Source organism: Melanerpes formicivorus, unplaced genomic scaffold (assembly GCF_026170545.1).
Source record: "Melanerpes formicivorus ecotype bairdi unplaced genomic scaffold, bMelFor1.0.p_v2 SCAF_17, whole genome shotgun sequence".
Taxonomy (NCBI): Eukaryota; Metazoa; Chordata; class Aves; order Piciformes; family Picidae; genus Melanerpes; species Melanerpes formicivorus.
In genome coordinates, this window is record NW_027142369.1 from 1,061,236 (window position 1) to 1,081,189 (window position 19,954).

General features: G+C 42.1%; 1 protein-coding gene across 36 annotated transcripts in view; it reads left to right on the plus strand.

The window, feature by feature from the left end:
- NRXN3 (neurexin 3) overlaps positions 1–19,954 on the plus strand; it is a 1,031,515-nt gene that overhangs the window by 447,491 nt on the left and 564,070 nt on the right. For all 36 annotated transcript variants that reach the window (XR_010988607.1, XR_010988609.1, XR_010988608.1 and 33 more), the window contains one exon: positions 11,693–11,812. Coding sequence is in view for 33 of the 36 variants with exons in the window: in XM_068148688.1 (XP_068004789.1) it covers positions 11,693–11,812 (120 nt within the window). In the remaining 3 variants the exon portion in view is untranslated. The remainder of the gene's footprint in view (positions 1–11,692; positions 11,813–19,954) is intronic.

Sequence of the window (19,954 nt, forward strand, 5' to 3'; positions counted from 1 at the left end):
TCAGGTAAAAGGGTCCAAAGTGCATTGCCAGTTATGCATGCTCAGTTTACTAGTAATGTATTAAACCACAAGGTCTCTACTTGTGATTTTTTGTTGCTCTTTTTATTTGTTAATGATATAATTTATATATATCTGATGTTTTCCTGCCCAACACTAATGGGATTTTTGGTAGATTTTTGGTAGCACTGCAAAAAGATAACCAAACCTCAATAGAGTGTGCAGTGTCCTTGCAATCCCTGCAGAAGACTAGAATCCTGCTGGGTTTGTGATCATAGTTTGACTTAAATTCTGTGATGCTGACTTTAGAGAGAGACTGAAGTTAGTTCATGTAATAGTCCTAGCAACCATGGATTTAACTATGTGTATCTGTAATATTTGAGGCACTCAGGTGCCACAAGGACAGGTATCATAAATGAGAAAGAAAGTCAGGTCCTCTGACTGTGTGATGCTACTGCTTTTTGCCCTTGTAATAAAGAAGTGCTGGTATCAGGGCTGTCTTCTGTTCATATATTGTGTTGGGCTGTGCAGTGTGTAGTGTGTCCTAAACAAATGTATTTGTTTGTTTGTTCCTTTTTTATGTTTTTAATCCTTTAATGCTGTGTTTGGTATTGGAGCTCTAAAGATCTGGGTTTTTCCTCCAACTCAACTCTCTGCTCAGCTGTCAAATGTATCTTTGGGAAGAGGATTTCCATTCTTTAATGTAGTTTTCTGTATTTTGACAGACGAGGACCAAAATGTTATCTTGTTAGAAAATGGTCTCTGATCTTTACATGAGAGACATGCATCTGTTATTACTCTAAGGCACTGTATTGCCACATCTAAAAATCATAGAATCATTCATGTTGGAAAAGAATCATTGAGTCCAACCATTGACCCTACTCTACAAAGTTCACCCCTAAACCTTATTCCCAAGCACCACATCTACACAACCTTTGACCACATCCGAGGATGGTGACTCAACCACCTCCCTGGGCAGCCTGTTCCAATGTCTGACCACTCTTGCTGTGGAAAGGAAAAAAAAAACATCACTAATTTGTCTTACTTTCTGATCTCTTTGCTTTTCAGACTTAGATGAGAAGTAGCTGGTCTAATATGTTTTGTTTGTTTTAAAGAAAGCACAAAACCTCTGTAACAACAAGCACATAATTTCAAAGTTCAGATAGTTCCTTCCAGTGAAGTAATAGAGGCAATGAGAGGATAAGTCTCACCAAATGGGATGATACTGGAAAAATGTAATTCCTTACTAACATAACAGAAGCAAACAACTTTTGAGGGCACTTGTTTTAGAGCCTCATACATTTGATTAATGTTTTTCCACCCTGAGATGAGTAGTCCAGGCAGTAAGCAGTCAAATTATTTCATTGCCATTGTATGTATCCCTGCATGATATGGCTCACTTCACTGCTCTCAGCCTTATCTTCAGCATCTTTTTCTTGCAATCATTATGATTAATAAACTTATTTTGTAGCATTTTATGTGAGATTTTAAATCAAAAAAGGAAGCAAAACTCCAGTTTTCTTACCCTTGCTAGTACAATCCATCTATGTTTCAAGTAAGATATGAGATTAGTGAGAAGCTTGGGTTTGGCACCTGTACCATTCTATCTACCAGGAATAAATAGAATAATGTCTGGCTTTGTCATGTCTGCCTCTTTCTTTGATTAGCACTGCATCACTGGAAAGCCAACCAAATGTAAAGCTGTCTTAAAATAGGATCTCTTTACCTCTTTCTGCTAATGGATTGCATAAGTCTGCACATAATTGTTGCTGTAATAGTTGGTTTAAAATTCTGATCTATGGTAAGACTTTGTGAGGTTTTGCATGTATTTTGAGCCAGAGACTCATTCTTGAGTGGCAAAGAGCATCCATTTGAAATGAACAGGTTATTTGCTAGTAAGGGCCTGAATGTGTGTTGAAGTTCTAGATTTAGTTTATTCATCACTGAGGTGTAGTCATCTTCAAAGCAAAATACATCAGCAGCTGAAACTCTGGAAAGCAACACTTTGAGTACAGTAATTCCTTTGTATTTATATAAAACTGCCTGAGCCCTCTGGTGGTTGCTCTCTGCAGTCCCAGTAGTAGAATCTACCATGATTGCTTTGCTGCCTAGCTTACACTAGTAGTACTCTTGAGCTTTGATCTCTGAAATTCCAGTATGTACAAATATTTCCTTAGGCAAATTGTAGATGAGTCGCAGTCGAGCAGATTCTGAATTCTTTATACCTACACTGAAGCTTTGGTTGCCTTGATCTCTTAGGGACAGGAGTATGTGGTGTTCTGGCCAACGTGAAGTGTTTCACATGTGACAGCCCTGTGTAAAAACAAAGGTAGAGCCAGTCAGACTGAAATCACTTTGAAGTGAATTTAATTAAACTGTTGTAAAGCTTGATTTTAAAAGCATGAATATGTGATCAATACTTCCATGTCATTTTTTGACCTCCCTGCTGCGTGTGTATGTAAAATAAAACCCCATTGCATGAAAGCGGAAATAGCTCCCTCAATAAAAATGGGAAAACATCCATTATCATCAGAAATTAATAGCATATTGAATAGATAATAAAAAGCTTCATTTTATTTTTAAGTGCTGAAAACATCTTTCTGTAGATTGAAGTTGAAACATTTTTAATGTTTTGAAAATCAGAATAAAATTTTCTTTGGGAGAACAAGACGATCTTTTCACTGAAATGATAATCTGTTGAAAGAGTTTTAGGGAGATCAATTTTCTGTTAGTGCACATGTTTTGATGTCTGTTCAAAATGATTCTGCAGTAGAGATATACAGTAGTTAGGTAGTTCGCGATGATCTTGAAGGTCTGGTCTGGTCTGGTCTGGTCTATTCTATTCTATTCAGGTAGTGATAGGACTAGGGGGAATGGAATGAAGCTGGAGGTGGGGAGATTCAGGCTTGATGTGAGGAGGAGGTTCTTCACCGTGAGAGTGGTGAAACCCTGGAATGGGTTGTCCAGGGAGGTGGTTGAGGCCCTGTCCCTGGAGGTGTTTAAGCCCAGGCTGGATGAGGCTCTGGCCAGCCTGATCTAGTGTGGGGTGTCCCTGCCCATGGCAGGGTGGTTGGAACTAGATGATCCTTGTGGCCCCTTCCAACCCTGGCTGATACTATGATACTATACTATGATACTATTCTATTCTATTCCTAAAAGTGTTTAAGTTCAGTAGCAGTGAAATTGAGGCAAACAAGGAGAATAACCCACTGCCCTTGATGGAGAAACCTAGACCCAAGTGCAGTTTGTACCAGGATTTGATACCTAATCAAATCCTCTCCTTCTTCTGTTCTTAATCAGAAGCTATATTCACATCAAGTAAAAGACCCACAATGTAACTCCTGCACGGAGTTCTGTTCAGGAACCTCATGAATAACCTGCAATCAGTGTTGAGTCTTATTACAACCATTGGCCAAGATGTCTGTTAATGAAATTAAGTCATTCAGTATGATGCTACATATATTTATTGAAAAAGAAGCAAGGAACAAATTTTAGTTTGGTTTTTTTTTTTTTTTTTTGGAGTGAGAGTTTGGATTGTAGTGGTTTTGTTTGGTTGGTTTTTTTTGGGTTTTGTTTGGTTGGTTTTTTTGGGGGTTTTGTTTTTCTAAAAGTTTAAGAGACCTTCAAGATCATCGCATCCAACCCATCATCCAACACCACCTAATCAACTAACCCATGGCACCAAGCACCCCCTCAAGTCTCCTCCTAAACACCTCCAATGATGGTGACTCCACCACCTCCCTGGGCAGCCCATTCCAATGGGCAATCACTCTCTCTGTGAAGAATTTCTTCCTAACATCCAGTCTGAACCCTCCCCATGGTGTAGCTTGAGCTGTGTCCTCTTGTTCTGAAATAGCTTGTATCCAGATAGGCAAACACAACTTCTTTTTTTTGTCAGGGTTACAGGGAGACAACAGTATGTTTCAGAGACAACTATTAGGGTAGTCTTGCTGCTTTTCATTTATTTGTTAGATTAATTCCATACACTCAATTATTTTGGCTGTTTGGGGTGGGTGGGGATTCTTATTTGCTCTTGTAAGACTAATTGATTCTGTGAGTATTTGAAGGATTTTTTTTTAATGCATTTTTTTTATCGCTGTATGAATGTAAATAATTAAACATTGCTTCTAGCTAGGCTGGTATAAATCATGCTCAACTTTATTGATTTCCCAGTGAAGCCACTCAGTAAAATTGTAAACCTAACTTTTCTCTAAACCCTGCAAAAAGCATTTGTTTCGTTAAGCGTATGGTTATGTTTTGCTCTAATATTGGGTAGTACATGGAGACGATCCTGTTCCCTGAGGAAACAGAAAGGTTGGTGCAGGTAAGGTCTTCAAGAGAGGTATTGACTATCTGTAGGGACATGCAACTGCTTGTTCCTAGTTGACAGCTAACCATTTTCTCAAAAAGGAGGAATCTAAAACCTGTATATGAGCAAAACAATTGTGTATATATGTGAATGCATGTTCATTTGACTGGGATATCTACATAAATGTCTGCAATGTACTGAAAGTATGGGGTTGTCAGTTGTTTCCTAGCAATTAACAATGCTCCTGGAGTTGGACAGTGGATCCTGGAAGAAAAAGACCTTCCTGAAACAGTGTGTCCATACTAGTGCTGCCTGAAAACACCCAACAAAATTTACACTACTGACTTATATTATATACCAAGACCAAAAGATACTGAAAATTTTCAGAGCAGTTTCCAGCTTTGCTTTTGAGCCATGCTCATGACTTGATATTTGCCCTATGCTTTGTAGGTGCTTGCTATATGTCAGGAAGCCATAAAGGTGTGTAAGTAATGGGTCCTTAGAAGCCATTTCTTAACTCTTCCACCACCTTGTTCAAGCTTGCCTGCAGGAATAGTGGATGAGTATCTTTGGACTTAGAATCTTAGAATATCTTACTATGAAAAGACAATATATGGAAAAGATGTATTTTGTGTGGTAAGAGGTACATAAAATATCTGCAATCTTGCATAACTGTGCATAGTTATTTCACACATAAATAAATATATAGTCTGTCTGCATAGGATAATTATCTTACCAAAGCACTCTTCATACCACTGGGGATGAGAAATGAGTTGAGTATTGGCTTCACAGCCTCCCTCTTCTCTGCCACGTTGTTGGGGCTACAAGGAAGAATTTGACTTTCCAGTTACACTAGTCACTTGTTCATAGGCTTTAAGCAATCACTGAATAAAGTCTAAATAGGGTGGATCAGCTTCTTGCAAGCTTTCAGAGAATTTGTCCAGCTTGTTTCATAAGAGAAAGCTCTGAGGAGACCTTATTGTGGCCTTTCAGTCTCTGAAGGGGCCTACAAGAAAGTTGGTGAGGGACTCTTGAGGATGTCAGGTAGTGATAGAACTAGGGGGGAATGGATCTGAGCTAGAGGAGGGTAGTTTTAGATTAGACGTTAGATAGAAGTTCTTCATTGTAAGGGTGGTGAGATACTGGAACAGGTTTCCTAGGGAGGTGGTGAAAGCTCCATCCCTGGATGTTTTTAAGGCTAGGCTGGATATTGTGCTGGGCAACCTGGTCTAGTGGAGGTGTCCCTGCCCATGGCAGGGGGTTGGAACTAGATGATCTTTGAGGTCCCTTCCAGCCCTGACAATTCTGTGATAATTCATTATCAAGTTTTATGAATCTGTGTGCTCGTTTTTCACAGTGAATCTCAAGTTCTGTGGTCATTCTGTAAAAACAAAACAAAAAATGAATGGCCTGTCTTACCTGCCCACTGTCCCTGCCCCACCCTGAAAGACAAAAAATATGAGGGTGGGCAGGAAAGGGGGCAAAGAACTTTTTGAGCCCCTCCCTGCCTTAGGATGCTGTTGGCATTTTGCCTTATGTAAAGCAAACACAAAAAATCCATCGTGCCACTGCACAAATCTGATGTGGCAGCTGAGCATTAAAAAAAAAAAAGGCAGATAAAAACCTTTTTTATTGTCATTGAGGGTCTTCTCTAAAAGCATTAATGTTTCACTGTAGAATTATTTATTGTTGTAATTGTAATGAGGTAGAGGCTTTTCTCATCAGTCTGGCAGTGTCCTTTCTGGTCCTCTGCTGCCGTTCAGTAGATTTGAATGTTTGACCTCTTCTGTAATGTTGGATAAGATACGCAGTAATGAAGATAGGCGGGTTTCATGAAGGTCACTTTAACCATATAAACAGATCAGATAATGACAGTCTGTGCCAAGGGTAAAAGCACACTTTTTGATCTACCTGTGAGGAACTGTTAGGCGGATTGACCCTCTTTCTCATTTTCCTTTCACAGGAGGGAAATTCTGTGTGCTGTTAACCACTGAGGGAGAATAGCAGCTGATATTTTCAGAGCTATTGTTTTAACGGCATCCCTCTGACCAGTTTTGTATTCTATGTTAGTTCTTGGGGGCCAGATGGAAGGCAGCTTGGCATTTCATAAGGCATGAACTGCTATATGAATAGAATAGAGTCAATCAGGTTGGAAAAGACCTTTGAGATCATCAAGTCCAACCTGTCACCCAACACCATCTAATCAACTAAACCATGGCACCAAGTGCCTCATCCAGTCTCTTTTTGAACACCTCCAGTGATGGTGACTCCACCACCTCCCTGGGCAGCCCATTCCAATGGCCAGTCACTCTTTCTGTGAAGAACTCCTTCCTAACATCCAGCCTAAACCTCTTCTGGCGCAGCATGACTGTTCTTGGCACTTTTATATAGTCTGTTTGGGCCAAGCTATTAATTAGGAGCAGTGAACCTTTAATATAGAGATAATAACTGAGAAACCCCGGGCATATTGGATGGAGCTCTTCCTTGTTTGAAAGCATACACTATGTGGGTTTTATGAAAAATGTGCACAAGTTTTGACTAGGTGTCAAATGATTCAAGAGTGTGAGGAGGAGTTGCTGCAGTTGAAGCAAGCAATATTTGCTCATGAAGCCTGAGCTACAGCTTGACTAATATCCAGTATATGGGGATGCCCCAGAGAGATATTTTTGCTTCTGATTAAGTGGTGTTTGCCACTGCAAAGCACCAAACTTAACCCATGACAACCAGTCTGACCCATTTGAGTTTTCAGATGAAGTAGTGATCAATACTGTATGATGCACAGCTTGTTGCAAGGTATTAGGAAGGGGGCTGGAATGACCGAGTAGGCCAGAAACACCAACATGCTGTGGCAGCTTAACCTGTTAAGGTTTTGCTGCAACAGAAACTTTCTTGCTCTTTTTCTGGTTATGTTGTCTTTTCTCACTCATAAAAATTGAATAGATTACAATAATTACCTAATGCCCAACAGTCATTTCATCAAAAGTGTTTTAAGGAGTGTTTCCAGGCATCCAGCTGCTAACATTGCTGCAAGAGTCTCCTCTTGCCCCCCTGTCCCTCTCCTTTTGCTTCCTCTCTGTCTTTCCCTCTATTTATAAAAAGGGGAAGATGTAAATTTATTAGGTTTTTTCCTTCATCCATCTAACCTCCACTTTGATTCTTGCTACAGTTAACAGATAGCTTGAAAGGAGGAAAAAGACCAAGAACAGCCCTGCAAAACACACACCCTCACTTTAGTCTAAACTCTTGGTCCTGCGTGCTCAGCTGTAAGACAGCAGAAATGCCTTACAGGGTAGGAGATGGTTTCCTTTCTGTTCTCCCCAGCATCTGCAACTACTGGATCTTCTAGCTCTCTTTTAAAAATTGATCGTGCATAAATATCTGTACAGTAACAGCACATGTAGTGATCATGCTCAATGAAGTGAAGTTAGCATCCAAATGTGGGAGTCTCTGCACGGTTCCTGGAACCACTTGGAGTTCAGTGGGAGCTTACACTGGGAGCAGCAACTCATCTGACAGTGTGCAGATGAAAAATGAGGGGACAGTTTTGCTTCTTCTTAGGTTAACCTACCTGCTTCCAAATGCTTGAAAGCATTTGAAAAGAAAACAGTTTAAATAGAGTGAAATAATGTTTAACCAAAAAAAAACAAACAACCCAACAATATCTGAATGCTTTTGAGCATGTTCGTGTGTTGAAGTTTTGTATCTAGTGTTGTTTGGGAAGCCTTATCAAAAGAAGCCAGTGCCCATTGTTGCATACAAAAGGGAAGTTTGTGAGTGAACAGAAGTACCAAAATCACCTATTTATTTATTTTATACTGATGAAAGTTTACATTGACTGATCAAAACATAGATAACATGGAATAATTTGCATCCATACATGATTTTCAAATTTATAAGCCCAAGCTGTTAATCAGTTAATTCTAAGTAGCAATCTATTTTGTAAACAACCTTATTTGGAAATAGGAGTTGGAAAGCTGTATTTTCTACTGATTTATTTGTGAATTGGTTAAGTTACACTGAGTCAGATAACTTCTGTTGGTGTCACAATTGTGTTTCAAAACTGTTCCAGTAGGTATCAAGATAGCAGTGACCACCTAAACTCATTTTTGCTGCCCCCTGTTTTATCAGGCTAGGATTGAAAACTGGGACCTAGAAGGAACTTTGAGCTGCTCAACCATCTTGAGCATAGAGCTATGTGGTAGAAAGTGTTATGTTGTCTGCTGAAGAAAGCCAGCACACAGAATATTTCTCTTGGCTGAGCCCTCTGTAGCTTCATGCCTGTGGAAAAGTTGTGGGTTCTTTTAAACAAATATATTTGTTCGTCCCTTGCCCCCACTTTGCACACGTGATTTCAGATGTCATTATAAAAACACACAGGTTCTGATGACCTAGCTCCTTTGTATTCCTGTGTGGAAAGTGTCTGTGTGGAACTCCAGTAACTGATGCAGTATATTTTGATGTAGGCAAAAATTTTACTGGCCATCCAGTGATAAGTGTCCTGAGGTAAAATGTGCTCACTCACTGATAGAAACACAACAGAACTTTCTTGGAGTTTTGCTTCTCTGGTTCCAAAGAATTTAAGCTTTCTAGCCATGATCTACCTGAGAGATAATTACTGTAGCTGCAATGTAAGACTCCCTGTCTTTTTAATCCCAATATGAGTCTGATTTTTAGGTCAATCATTTTTGTCCTCTTGCTTTATGGTAGAGTTGGCTAGCAATGTGATAGGGTACTGAACTCCTTTTTTGTTAGCATTAGCAACGTGATCCTTGGAGGAGAGTAACATTTTGTTCCCTTTCCGTAGGATGCAACGTGTAGTAGGGGAATCCTATCTGAAGGAGACACTACCTTCTTTGATGTGTTTTCTCCAGTTTAGATGCAGTTATGGTAATAATGCTGACTAGGCAGTGTACACATTGTGGGCTGTGTAAAGTTCCTGGTATTTTTCCTACCACATCCTTCAGTTCTGCCTTACTATGGAATATGCTACTTGACTTGTTAGTGCACCCTGTGACACAGATCAGAATCAGGGATCAGTCCTGGGACCTATCTTATTCAACATCTTTGTGGGGGACATGGACAGTGGCATTGAGTGCACCCTCAGCGAGTTTGCTGATGACACCAAGCTGTGTGGTGCAGCAGACACGCTGGAGGGAAGGGAGGCCATCCAGAGGGACCTTGACAGGCTGGAGAGGTGGGCACAGGCCAACCTCATGAAGTTCAATAAGAGCAAGTGCAGGGTCCTGCATCTGGGTCGAGGCAATCCCAGGCACAAATACAGGCTAGGCAGTGACTGGCTGGAGGATAGCCCTGAGGAGAGAGACTTGGGGGTGCTGGTGGACAAAAAGCTCAACATGAGCTCTCAGTGTGCACTTGCAGCCCGCAAAGCCAATCAGATCCTGGGCTGCATCAGGAGAAGTGTGGCTAGCAGGTCGAGGGAGGTGATCCTCCCCCTCTACTCAGCCCTGGTGAGACCCCACCTGGAGTACTGTGTCCAGTTCTGGAGCCCCTATTACAAGAGGGATGTGGAGGTGCTGGAACGTGTCCAGAGAAGGGCCACGAGGATGATCAGAGGGCTGGAGCACCTCTCCTATGAGGACAGACTGAAGGAGTTGGGGCTGTACAGTCTGCAGAAGAGAAGGCTCCGAGGTGACCTAATTGTCGCCTTCCAGTATCTGAAGGGGGCCTACAGGAAGGCAGGGGAAGGACTTCTCAGGATCTCAGGTAGTGATAGGACTAGGGGGAATGGAATGAAGCTGGAGGTGGGGAGATTCAGGCTGGATGTGAGGAGGAGGTTCTTCACCATGAGAGTGGTGAAACCCTGGAATGGGTTGTCCAGGGAGGTGGTCGAGGCCCCGTCCCTGGGGGTGTTTAAGAGCAGGCTGGATGAGGCTCTGTCCAGCCTGATCTAGTGTGGGGTGTCCCTGCCCATGGCAGGGGGGTTGGAACTAGATGATCCTTGTGGTCCCTTCCAACCCTGAATGAAACTATGAAACTATGAAACCTGTGAAAAGTTTTGCTTGAAGACAAGTGCAACATTTTGTTATGTTATATAAGCAGTTCATTGGAGACTGGTCAAGACTGGTCCTTCATGTGCTATCTGAATGAAAAGGTTGATTTGCTTGTATTGAACAAACATAAATAATCTGCACATCTGGCAGTAGTTTTTACCAGTGCAGTGAGATGAGCTGTGGCAGTGCCTCTTGCTGTCCCTGCTCTGTCTCTTTTAATGTGTCCAGTGTATCTTGATTTTATTTGGGGAGGGTTCCCTTTTTGCCAGTTTGGGCAGTGGGCCTAGATCTGATGTGAAACAAACTCTGTCCTCATTCTGCATTTCTCTGATATACCTATGTGAACAGACATTCTAGTACTATACTGAAGTGAGCATAGATGCTTTTAATTTAGCACACACCATTACTCAACTTTACTTACCACTTGACATGACTGAGGTGTTCCAGTATTGTAGTCTAAACAGTTAATGTTTAAAATAATTGCCTGTCAGTTGTGATGGGTGAGCAGCAAAAATGGACACATAGAGGTACCAGGAACGCTGGTTTCCCAGGAGCATTGTTTGCAAGGACAACTGTGGTTTTACCTTTGGAGAAGAGAGGTCTTCTCTTTCACTTTTAATGTGTTAATTCATGGGGGGCGAAGTAAGCACCTCATAGCCAGGCTGCATTGCCAAAGAACTCTTATTAAAATCAGCCAGGTTAGTGAGTGGTTCTCTTTTTGTGGTTTTAAGTTGAGGGTTTAATTTTATTTATACATTTATTTTTCAAGGGGGTAGGGTTTGAGGTTTGTGTTGGTTTTGTTGTTGGGGTTTTTTCGGTTGGTTGGTTAGTTTGTGGGGGCATTTTCTGTTTGTTTGGTTGGTTTTTGTGAGGTGTTTTTCTGTTTGTTTGAGACTGAAAGACTGAAAGCAGCCTGGTGTTCAATATCTAAGTGTTGAGAGACTAGTGTGATTAATGTTAAAAAAAAAATCCCTAGCATGTTGAGGCATGAATTCTTAGGAGAGAAAAATTCTGCTGTAATCACTCCACTCTAGAGACATTTCTGTCACCAGTTTGTTTTTCTACTACTGCAGTGCTTTGTTCAAGATTTGGGAATTAATATTATAGCATGAGAGATTCTTACCCCTAGTTTAAATGGATGTATCTTCTGGGGTCTGCGGAGGAGAGCACTTCACCGAGTGGAAGAGTGTGAGACCTTGGATTTCCTCTGAGCTACTGAGGTGTAGGTGTGAGGTCTATTTGCAGGTCATAATACACCCACACAATGTGTTAGTCTCTATCACACCAGGTTGATTTTGGTGATTTTTTTCCTATTGAGAAATACTGAACTAATTTGAGGTTTGGATTTAACTGTTGTGCTTATCACCATCTACAGGCAAGGGACCTGAAACTCTTTATGCTGGGCAGAAACTCAATGACAATGAGTGGCACACTGTCCGGGTAGTTCGACGAGGAAAGAGCCTCAAGCTGATGGTAGATGATGATGTTGCTGAGGGTAAGTGTCATGTTTGAGTAGTTCTTGTCATTATCTTTGTGTCGCTGTTGTATCTCTTCTTTGCCATTACATCTATTCCCCTTGTTCTTGTATGGTTGGGGGGAAGGTGGGGGTGGGGGTGTTTGTTTTATTTTTCTTTTCCTTTCCTGTTACTACTTCTATATTCCATGTTACTATGTTGAAAACTAATGTTCAATTCCTAGGGACTCTTACCCAGAACCAGAAAATTCTGTGACACCCCAATATGAAATGTTGAATTAGGGAACAAATTAGCTTGCACACACCCAGGAATGAAGAGGTGCTAAACAGCACTCTTTGTTTAGGGTACAAATGTGGCAGTTTCCAATGCTGTGGAATCAAAACTAAGGTTCTCTAAATCTTTCCTCTGCACAAACTTCTCATTGATGGTAAACGTGTTTGAGGGATGTGTTAGAAAATATGGATTTCTGTCTCTGCTGTTGTTGATATTTTCTTCCTATTTCAAGTTCCTCTGCTCATAGCTCAGAGCCATCCAGAAGCAAAAAATAACCCAGCATTTTGTTTCCAATGTCATTTTAGAGGCTAGGGAGGACCCAAAGTCACCACGGTATATTATAACATAAGGTATAGAGCGTGACAGTCCATTTTTTTTTGTTTGATTGGTTGGGGTCTTGGTTTTTTTTTTTTTCACTTTTCTGCATTTTCTAACAGATTTTTGAGCTCTTGGTTCTTTCTGTAGAGAAATGTAGTTGAAGTGGGAAAGAAAAGATCAATCACTCAGGAAAATTGATGTCTCCCAAGTGATGAGATTTGCATTTAAATTAATAAGGTACTTTAGAGCAATTTTTTTTTTTTTTCATTACAAACTTTTAGAGGTGATACTTTGCTGGTTCATTGCCCCCAGAATTTTTTTGGTTGGATGGGGTTTTTTCCTAAAATTCTCAACTCATACTGTAGGAATGGTTTGGGTTTTGGCTGTGTTTTTTTGAGGAGTCTGAAGATAATAGAGTCTGAAATTACAGCAGATTTAGGTTGGACGCCATGAGAAAGCTCTTTACCATGAGGGTAGTCGGTAGTTGAGGCTCCAGCTTTGGAGATAGTCAAGGTCAGGCTCAACAGGGCTCTGGGCAACCTGATCTAATGCAGGATGTCCCTGCTCACTGAACAGGGGCTGAACTATATGACCTTTGGAGGTCTCTTCCAACCCAAACCATTCCATGATTCTATGCAACGCTGATATGGATATGTTCACTCAGTTGTGACTTATGCTGTTTTGCAAATGGTGACATCTTTTCTGAGTAGCTTCTACTGGGAGAGCAATTGGAAGTAAAAAGCTTCCACGAACAGTGCCAGAGTTCTGTTATCCTGTCTCTATAAAAAGTTCTGTTCAACAGTGTGAATACAATTAATTTCCAGAAATGTAGTAATTAGGTTATTGGGAAAGCCATGAGTCAGGATGTTTAAATAAGTGCAAAAGAAAAGTGGGTTTACAGGGAAATGACTTTGTATGTATATTTTATATATATAAGCAAATATATACTGTGATATATAGAGTGAGATCTTTGCAAGAGAGTATCAGAAGTATATGAAAGAAGAACCCTTGGTTCTCCATGTTGGAATTGGTGGAGGAATAGTCAACATTATATTGGAGGAAAATAAAATTGTATCTAAGAGTGAACGTTCTGGTGAACATTTCATCCTGTTTGCTTTCTTATTTAAAACCAATTTCTCTGCATATGTTCTTTTGTCAAGCACCATTAGGTGGCACTCTCTGCATTACTCATTCCCCAGAAGCCACCTGTTTAGTCTCTTTCATGAAACGGAGTTTATTATGATACAATCCTGTATTAAAATAGGATGTGCATATGTACATGCATGTGAATACTTAGCTGAGGATGCATTACAGCTAAAAATAGCCATTAAAAGAATCCCATCATGGTAAAGTCAAAAGTCAGAGAGGCCGTTAAGATTTTCTGGGCAAACTTCATCCCACTTCCTTGGGCAGATTAAATAGTCTTCAGTGATGTGGTCACATAGATTTTTCCACAGGATTCTTGCTGTCCTTAGGCATAGATCAAAAATCTAAATTGGGCCCCTAGTAAAAATAAACAGCCTATTTGATTGCTGCCTTCTTTTCTATTGCTTTTTTTGGAACAATGCAGGCCGACTAAATTTTGCTCCAAATATAGAACTGTTGTTTTTCCCCTTTTGTGTCTGTCTTCTGTGCTGTTCATCAATATATTTATACAGAACTAAGAAGCTGTAATTGAATTTCTCCTGTGTTTATATTATATGAAGTGAGTAGGTTGTACAGGTTTTGAAGGAAGGCAGCCAGAATTGAAGTTGGGTGTGTTTGGTAGCAGTTTGGCATTTTTTTCAGTCATTTACATGCACGAATATTCATTGTGTCTGTAAATTGGATCCTGTACATTATCTCAGCCCTGCTACTTGGAGAATTAGATCCTAGACAATTAATGACCACCTGTGAAAAATCTGCAGTGAAGTAACTGAATTGGCTTCCTGCAGGACATGTAAGGGAGAGACAGAATCCAGCATAATCATAAAACCCTCCTGCCAGTTCTCTCCTGCCTTAGAAAGTCAGTGATAGAAGAGATTCAAATATAGCTGTCCTTTCCCTTCCTACATCTTGCCTGCACCCAAATACCGCAGTGGAGGCTGGATTTTTTTAATGTCTGCTACCACTTGAACTAAAGAGCTGCTTGTTGTTGTAGTAGTTACAATATTCTATACAGAACACTGTGGAGAAGGAGGTAGCTGACAGCTAAGGAGATCAGAAAATAATGGATTGCATTTCATGATTTCTTCAGAAAATGCTTCTCTGTCCTGATTTTGGACTGGCACTGCCATGCCCTTTTCAGCTTTTCGCTGAATTACTTCTTTCTGCATTAGCACTGCTACCACTGTCCTATTTCTCTCAAGCCAGATCCAGATTTGTCATTTTTCACCTTTTTTAAAACTCTAGGCTAGCTCTTCCAACCTCTTCCACTCCTTTTCTAATACACCCTCTATTTGGATTCCCTCTCCCAATGTACTCTCAAGTTCACAGGCCTGGCTTTTCTTTCCTACTCTGGCAATAACTTCTTTGCATTTAGCTAAAAGTAGACGAGAAGAGAGGGTTGTTTTCCTCTGGTTTCTTACCACATCTATATTTTATTTTTCTAATTTATTTTCTAAACTTTTGAAGTAAAAATGTGGAATTTGTTAAAAAAAAAAAAAAAAAGAAAGAAAGAAAGAAGGAAAAAAGTAGATTGGGTTTTTAAAAAACTCTTTTATTTCTATGAAAATGCATTCTTCTGGTTTGGAATAATCAGAAAGTGATCCAAGTGCCGGGTTCTGCACATTGGCCACAACAACCCCATGCAGTGCTACAGGCTGGGGTCAGAGTGGCTGGAGAGCAGCCAGGCAGAGAGGGACCTGGGGGTGCTGGTTGATGGTAGGATGAACATGAGCCTGCAGTGTGCCCAGGCAGCCAAGAGGGCCAATGGCATCCTGGCCTGCATTAAGAACAGTGTGGCCAGCAGGAGCAGGGAGGTCATTCTGCCCCTGTACACTGCACTGGTTAGGCCACACCTCGAGTACTGTGTCCAGTTCTGGGCCCCTCAGTTTAGGAAGGATGTTGACTTGCTGGAACGAGTCCAGAGAAGGGCAACGAAGTTAGTGAGGGGCTTGGAACACAAGTCCTATGAGGAGAGACTGAGGGAGCTGGGGCTGCTTAGCCTGGAGAGGAGGAGACTCAGGGGTGACCTTATTGCTCTCTACAACTACCTGAAGGGGGGTTGTAAACAGGCAGAGGTTGGTCTCTTCTCCCAGGCAGCCAGCACCAGAACAAGAGGACACAGTCTCAGGCTGCGCCAGGGAAAGTTCAGGCTGGAGGTCAGGAGGAAGTTTTACACAGAGAGAGTGATTGCCCATTGGAATGGACTGCCCGGGGAGGTGGTGGAGTCGCCGTCACTGGAGGTGTTCAGGAGGAGACTTGAGAGGGTGCTTGGTTACATGGGTTAGTTGATTGGGTGGTGTTGGGTGATAGGTTGGACGCGATGATCTTGAAGGTCTCTTCCAACCTGGTTTATTCTATTCTATGTACAGTTTCTGTGAACTGACATTTTTTTTCAAACTAAAATATTATTATTTCTGGTAAAGAACTGTTTCAGGATTTAGAAACAGTCAAAAATATGTGAGTCTTTTCAGCTGCTTGTGAGTTTGTCCAGCTATGCCTGGAGAAGTTAAATCTAATTCCACTTCTGAAATTCAGAAGAAGTGGAAAAAGAAATTGGTTTATGTAATATGTTTTTTCTCCTCCATATTTGGAATAGATACTTGAATATTGTTTTTTTTTCCTAGTAACTGTTGTGCTGATTTTCTGTCTTTGCAATAAATCCTGACCATATCTAGACAGAGGCCGTGAGTTTGTTCGATTTCACTGTTTATACATTGCAAGTCAGGATGTATCATCTATGTATCGTACAAATGTTCTCAACTTTCATTCTGTCCTCAACAGAAGAAAAGGATTACGTTGTGGACAGTAGTCTTTTAAGACTTTTAAACTGTTTGGGTGAGGTAGCATAAATAATGAGAAAGCTGGTGTAAGTACTGGCTGACGTGACCTGGGTAAATGAAAAAAGGAGTTTGTCCTGAACTCAGCTACAGCAGTTGGTGTGACTCGCCAGTGTAGTCCCAATGACTCAGAAATACCTCTGACAATCACTAGTCGAGGGTTGTGTTAACTGTCTGGCAAATGCAATCAAACAGGGTAACAGTCCTAAATTTCATAGTATCATAGTATCATTCAGGGTTGGAAGGGACCACAAGGATCTCCTAGTTCCAACCCCCCTGCCATGGGCAGGGACACGCCACACTAGATCAGGCTGGGCAGAGCCTCATCCAGCCTGGGCTTAAACACCTCCAGGGACGGGGCCTCAACCACCTCCCTGGACAACCCATTCCAGGGTTTCACCACTCTCATAGTGAAGAACCTCCTCCTCACATCTAGCCTGAATCTCCCCACCTCCAGCTTCATTCCATTCCCCCTAGTCCTATCACTACCTGAGATCCTGAGAAGTCCTTCCCCAGCCTTCCTGTAGGCCCCCTTCAGATACTGGAAGGCCACAATTAGGTCACCTGGGAGCCTTCTCTTCTGCAGACTGAACAGCCCCAACTCCTTCAGTCTGTCCTCATAGGAGAGGTGCTCCAGCCCTCTGATCATCCTTGTGGCCCTTCTCTGGACACGTTCCAGCACCTCCACACCCCTCTTGTAATAGGGGCTCCAGAACTGGATGCAGTACTCCAGGTGGGGTCTCACCAGGGCTGAGTAGAATTTGTTCTATCTCTGGCACCCTGGAAAAATTCATTCAGGTGTCCATTTTTTCACAAAGCTAGTATGAATTTGAATATTTTTGACCCTTGTGTTCTTTGCAATCTGCCTGAATTTGACCAGTGTGTCAAAATGTTGTTAGAGGCAGGAGCTTTTTTTTTGTTTTTCCATTTTGCCTTTTTTCTTAAGCACATATTTCCCCAGGTGCCACCAAAATAGCTTTGGGGCCCACTCATGCCCTGTAGGGTGGCCATTTGAGCTGGCTGGGGCTGACTGGAGCTGAACAGAACCCAGCGCATGGCTGAAGAGAGGAGGCAGCTTGAGGAGCGCAGCTCTGGGAGTTTGCTTTTGGCTTTGCTTCCCTTGCTTTTCAGGCGGTAAGGGGCTGGTGGCTCGGGACTTCCCGAAGAGAGGAGAAGGGGCAGCGGGCTCGGGTTGCCTAGGTGCCTGAGGACAGTGACGTATCTGGGGGAGGGGTTGCCGCGGTAACCGCGAGCAAACCAAACAGACCCCAGCGCGTGGCTGAAGAGAGAGGAGGCAGCTTGAGGAGCGCAGCTCAGCTCAGCGCAGCTCAGCTCAGCTCAGCTCAGCCTTCTTACTGACAGGGAGAAAAAGAAAAAAAAAAAGCCGGGTGGAGAGGGTGGTTATTGCAAGATAGTTACTACTAGAGCAAAGGCTAACAGAAGAACAGTGGGCACCCAAACAGAGACCACTCACAAGCATGCAGATGTTCAGGTAGGTGACTGCAGTGAGTGCTGGAACCTGGCACTCGATATGGAGGATGGAAGGAACAACTTCTGTGTTAGGTGTGAGCAGGTCAGTGATCTGATGAGCATGGTGGTCGAACTAAAAGAAGAGGTGGAAAGGCTAAGAGCTGTAAGAGATGGCGAACAGAAAATTGACTATTCCCATAATGTAATCTCTCCTAAACCAGTACAGGGGGTAACTCTTAGTGGAACAGGCAGTTTGATACCTTCCCAGCAGCAAGACTCTCAACCTCCCTGTAGTAACCCACATGAGCAGGGCCAATGGGAACAGGCCTCTGCCTGATGGAAGAAATGCAAACGGAGAAAGTCTGCTACTTTGAGCAGCACGCTGCCTCCAGTGCAGTTACAGAACAGGTAAGAGGCTCTGCAGGAGGAGCAGGTCATTGGTAAGGACGAGGACTCAAGAAGGTCAGAAGCTGCACCAATGACAGGTTGCCTCAGGCCAGCCATCAAAACTTACCCAGAAAAGAAACCTCGTAGAGTCATCGTCGTAGGAGACTCCCTACTGAGGGGAACAGAGGGCCCAATATGCAGACCAGACCCATTTCATAGAGAGGTCTGCTGCCTACCTGGTGCCCAAGTAAAAGACATTGTAGATAAAATTCCCAACCTTGAGTCCTTCAGACTACTACCCACTGCTGGTCTTTCAGGTGGGTAGTGACGATGTAACAATGAGAGGCTCACAATCTATTAAAAAAGACCAGAACCTTAGGGCAACTGCTAAAGGGATCAGGGGCTCAAGTTGTGTTCTCTGCTATCCCTCTAACGTCAGCAATGGATGAAGGAACACTGAGGAAGGGCCCTGGTGAGGCCCTGGAATGGGTTGTCTGGGGAGATGGTTGGGGCCCCGTCCCTGGAGGTGTTTAAGCCCAGGCTGGATGAGGCTCTGGCCAGCCTGGTCTAGTGTGGGGTGTCCCTGCCCATGGCAGGGGGGTTGGAACTAGATGATCCTTGTGGCCCCTTCCAACCCTGGCTGATACTATGACTGTGTCCAGTCCCAGCCACACCTAACAGAGGCTGCCCTGTAATGACCCAGGAGCTAGCACCTTGTCACAGATACCTTAACACTGAAAACATTACTAGAGACCAAGACTGGCTTTGATTTCCCAGAATAGCACTGCTTTTGAAATGAACATTTTATTGAAAAGATCTAGTTACTTGTAGCAGTTTCTGGATGTTTTAAGGGACAAAACATTCTGATTAATTTGACAGAACTCTGGAAGATGGCACTTGACAAATACTACGTGGATTCTGTGAGCAGCTTTCAGTTAATGGGAATCTTTATGAACAAAGGGGCAAAAAACCCCTCAGGTTTCTAAAATGACAGGTTTTAAAACTTGAACTGGCCTGACTCTTGCTGGTCTGGTATCTCTCTCAATCTATAATACTAGTAGCCAAAGCAGGAACTAAATAATCTATGAAGCCAGTAGCCAAAGCAGGAACTAAATAATCTATGAAGCCAGTAGCCAAAGCGGGAACTAAATGTAAACTCAATGCTGCACTACAGAAAACTTAATGAGGGGAAAAATGTTGACATGTGTCTCTCTTCAGTAATGGTTGTGCATTGAATGATGCACAGATCTTGAGTGCTAATGAATTTAATATTATTTACTATTATTTTTGTATCCTCAGTGCCTCAAGGCTGCTTGCTTGTGTGACCAAATAGTTAAAACTCTCTAAATGAAGATCAATAGAGGAATAAAATAGGGTTGTTTGCAAGGCTTTCACTTTGACCGATGCCCAACTTTTCCTTGTACTCAAAAGTGTCATTTAGTATATTGTTGTATTTCATCTGTCTGTGTGGAATCTGTGTCTGTACTGGTGCGTACTACACTTACAGAAACATTTAAATATGCTTCAAGACTAGTCTGATGTATTTGGTGTACTGAATAGCTTGAATATTTTAACTGAGAGGTTAAAATTTGTCAATGTGACAAACATTGCAAGTGACAGGTTGATTATTTAAATATACAGAGGGCTTTTGTTGCATTCTTGTGTGTTTCCCTCCTGCTGTGATTATAAGAGGAATAACTTCAGGCACCAGGAGAGAACAACAGAATAAAT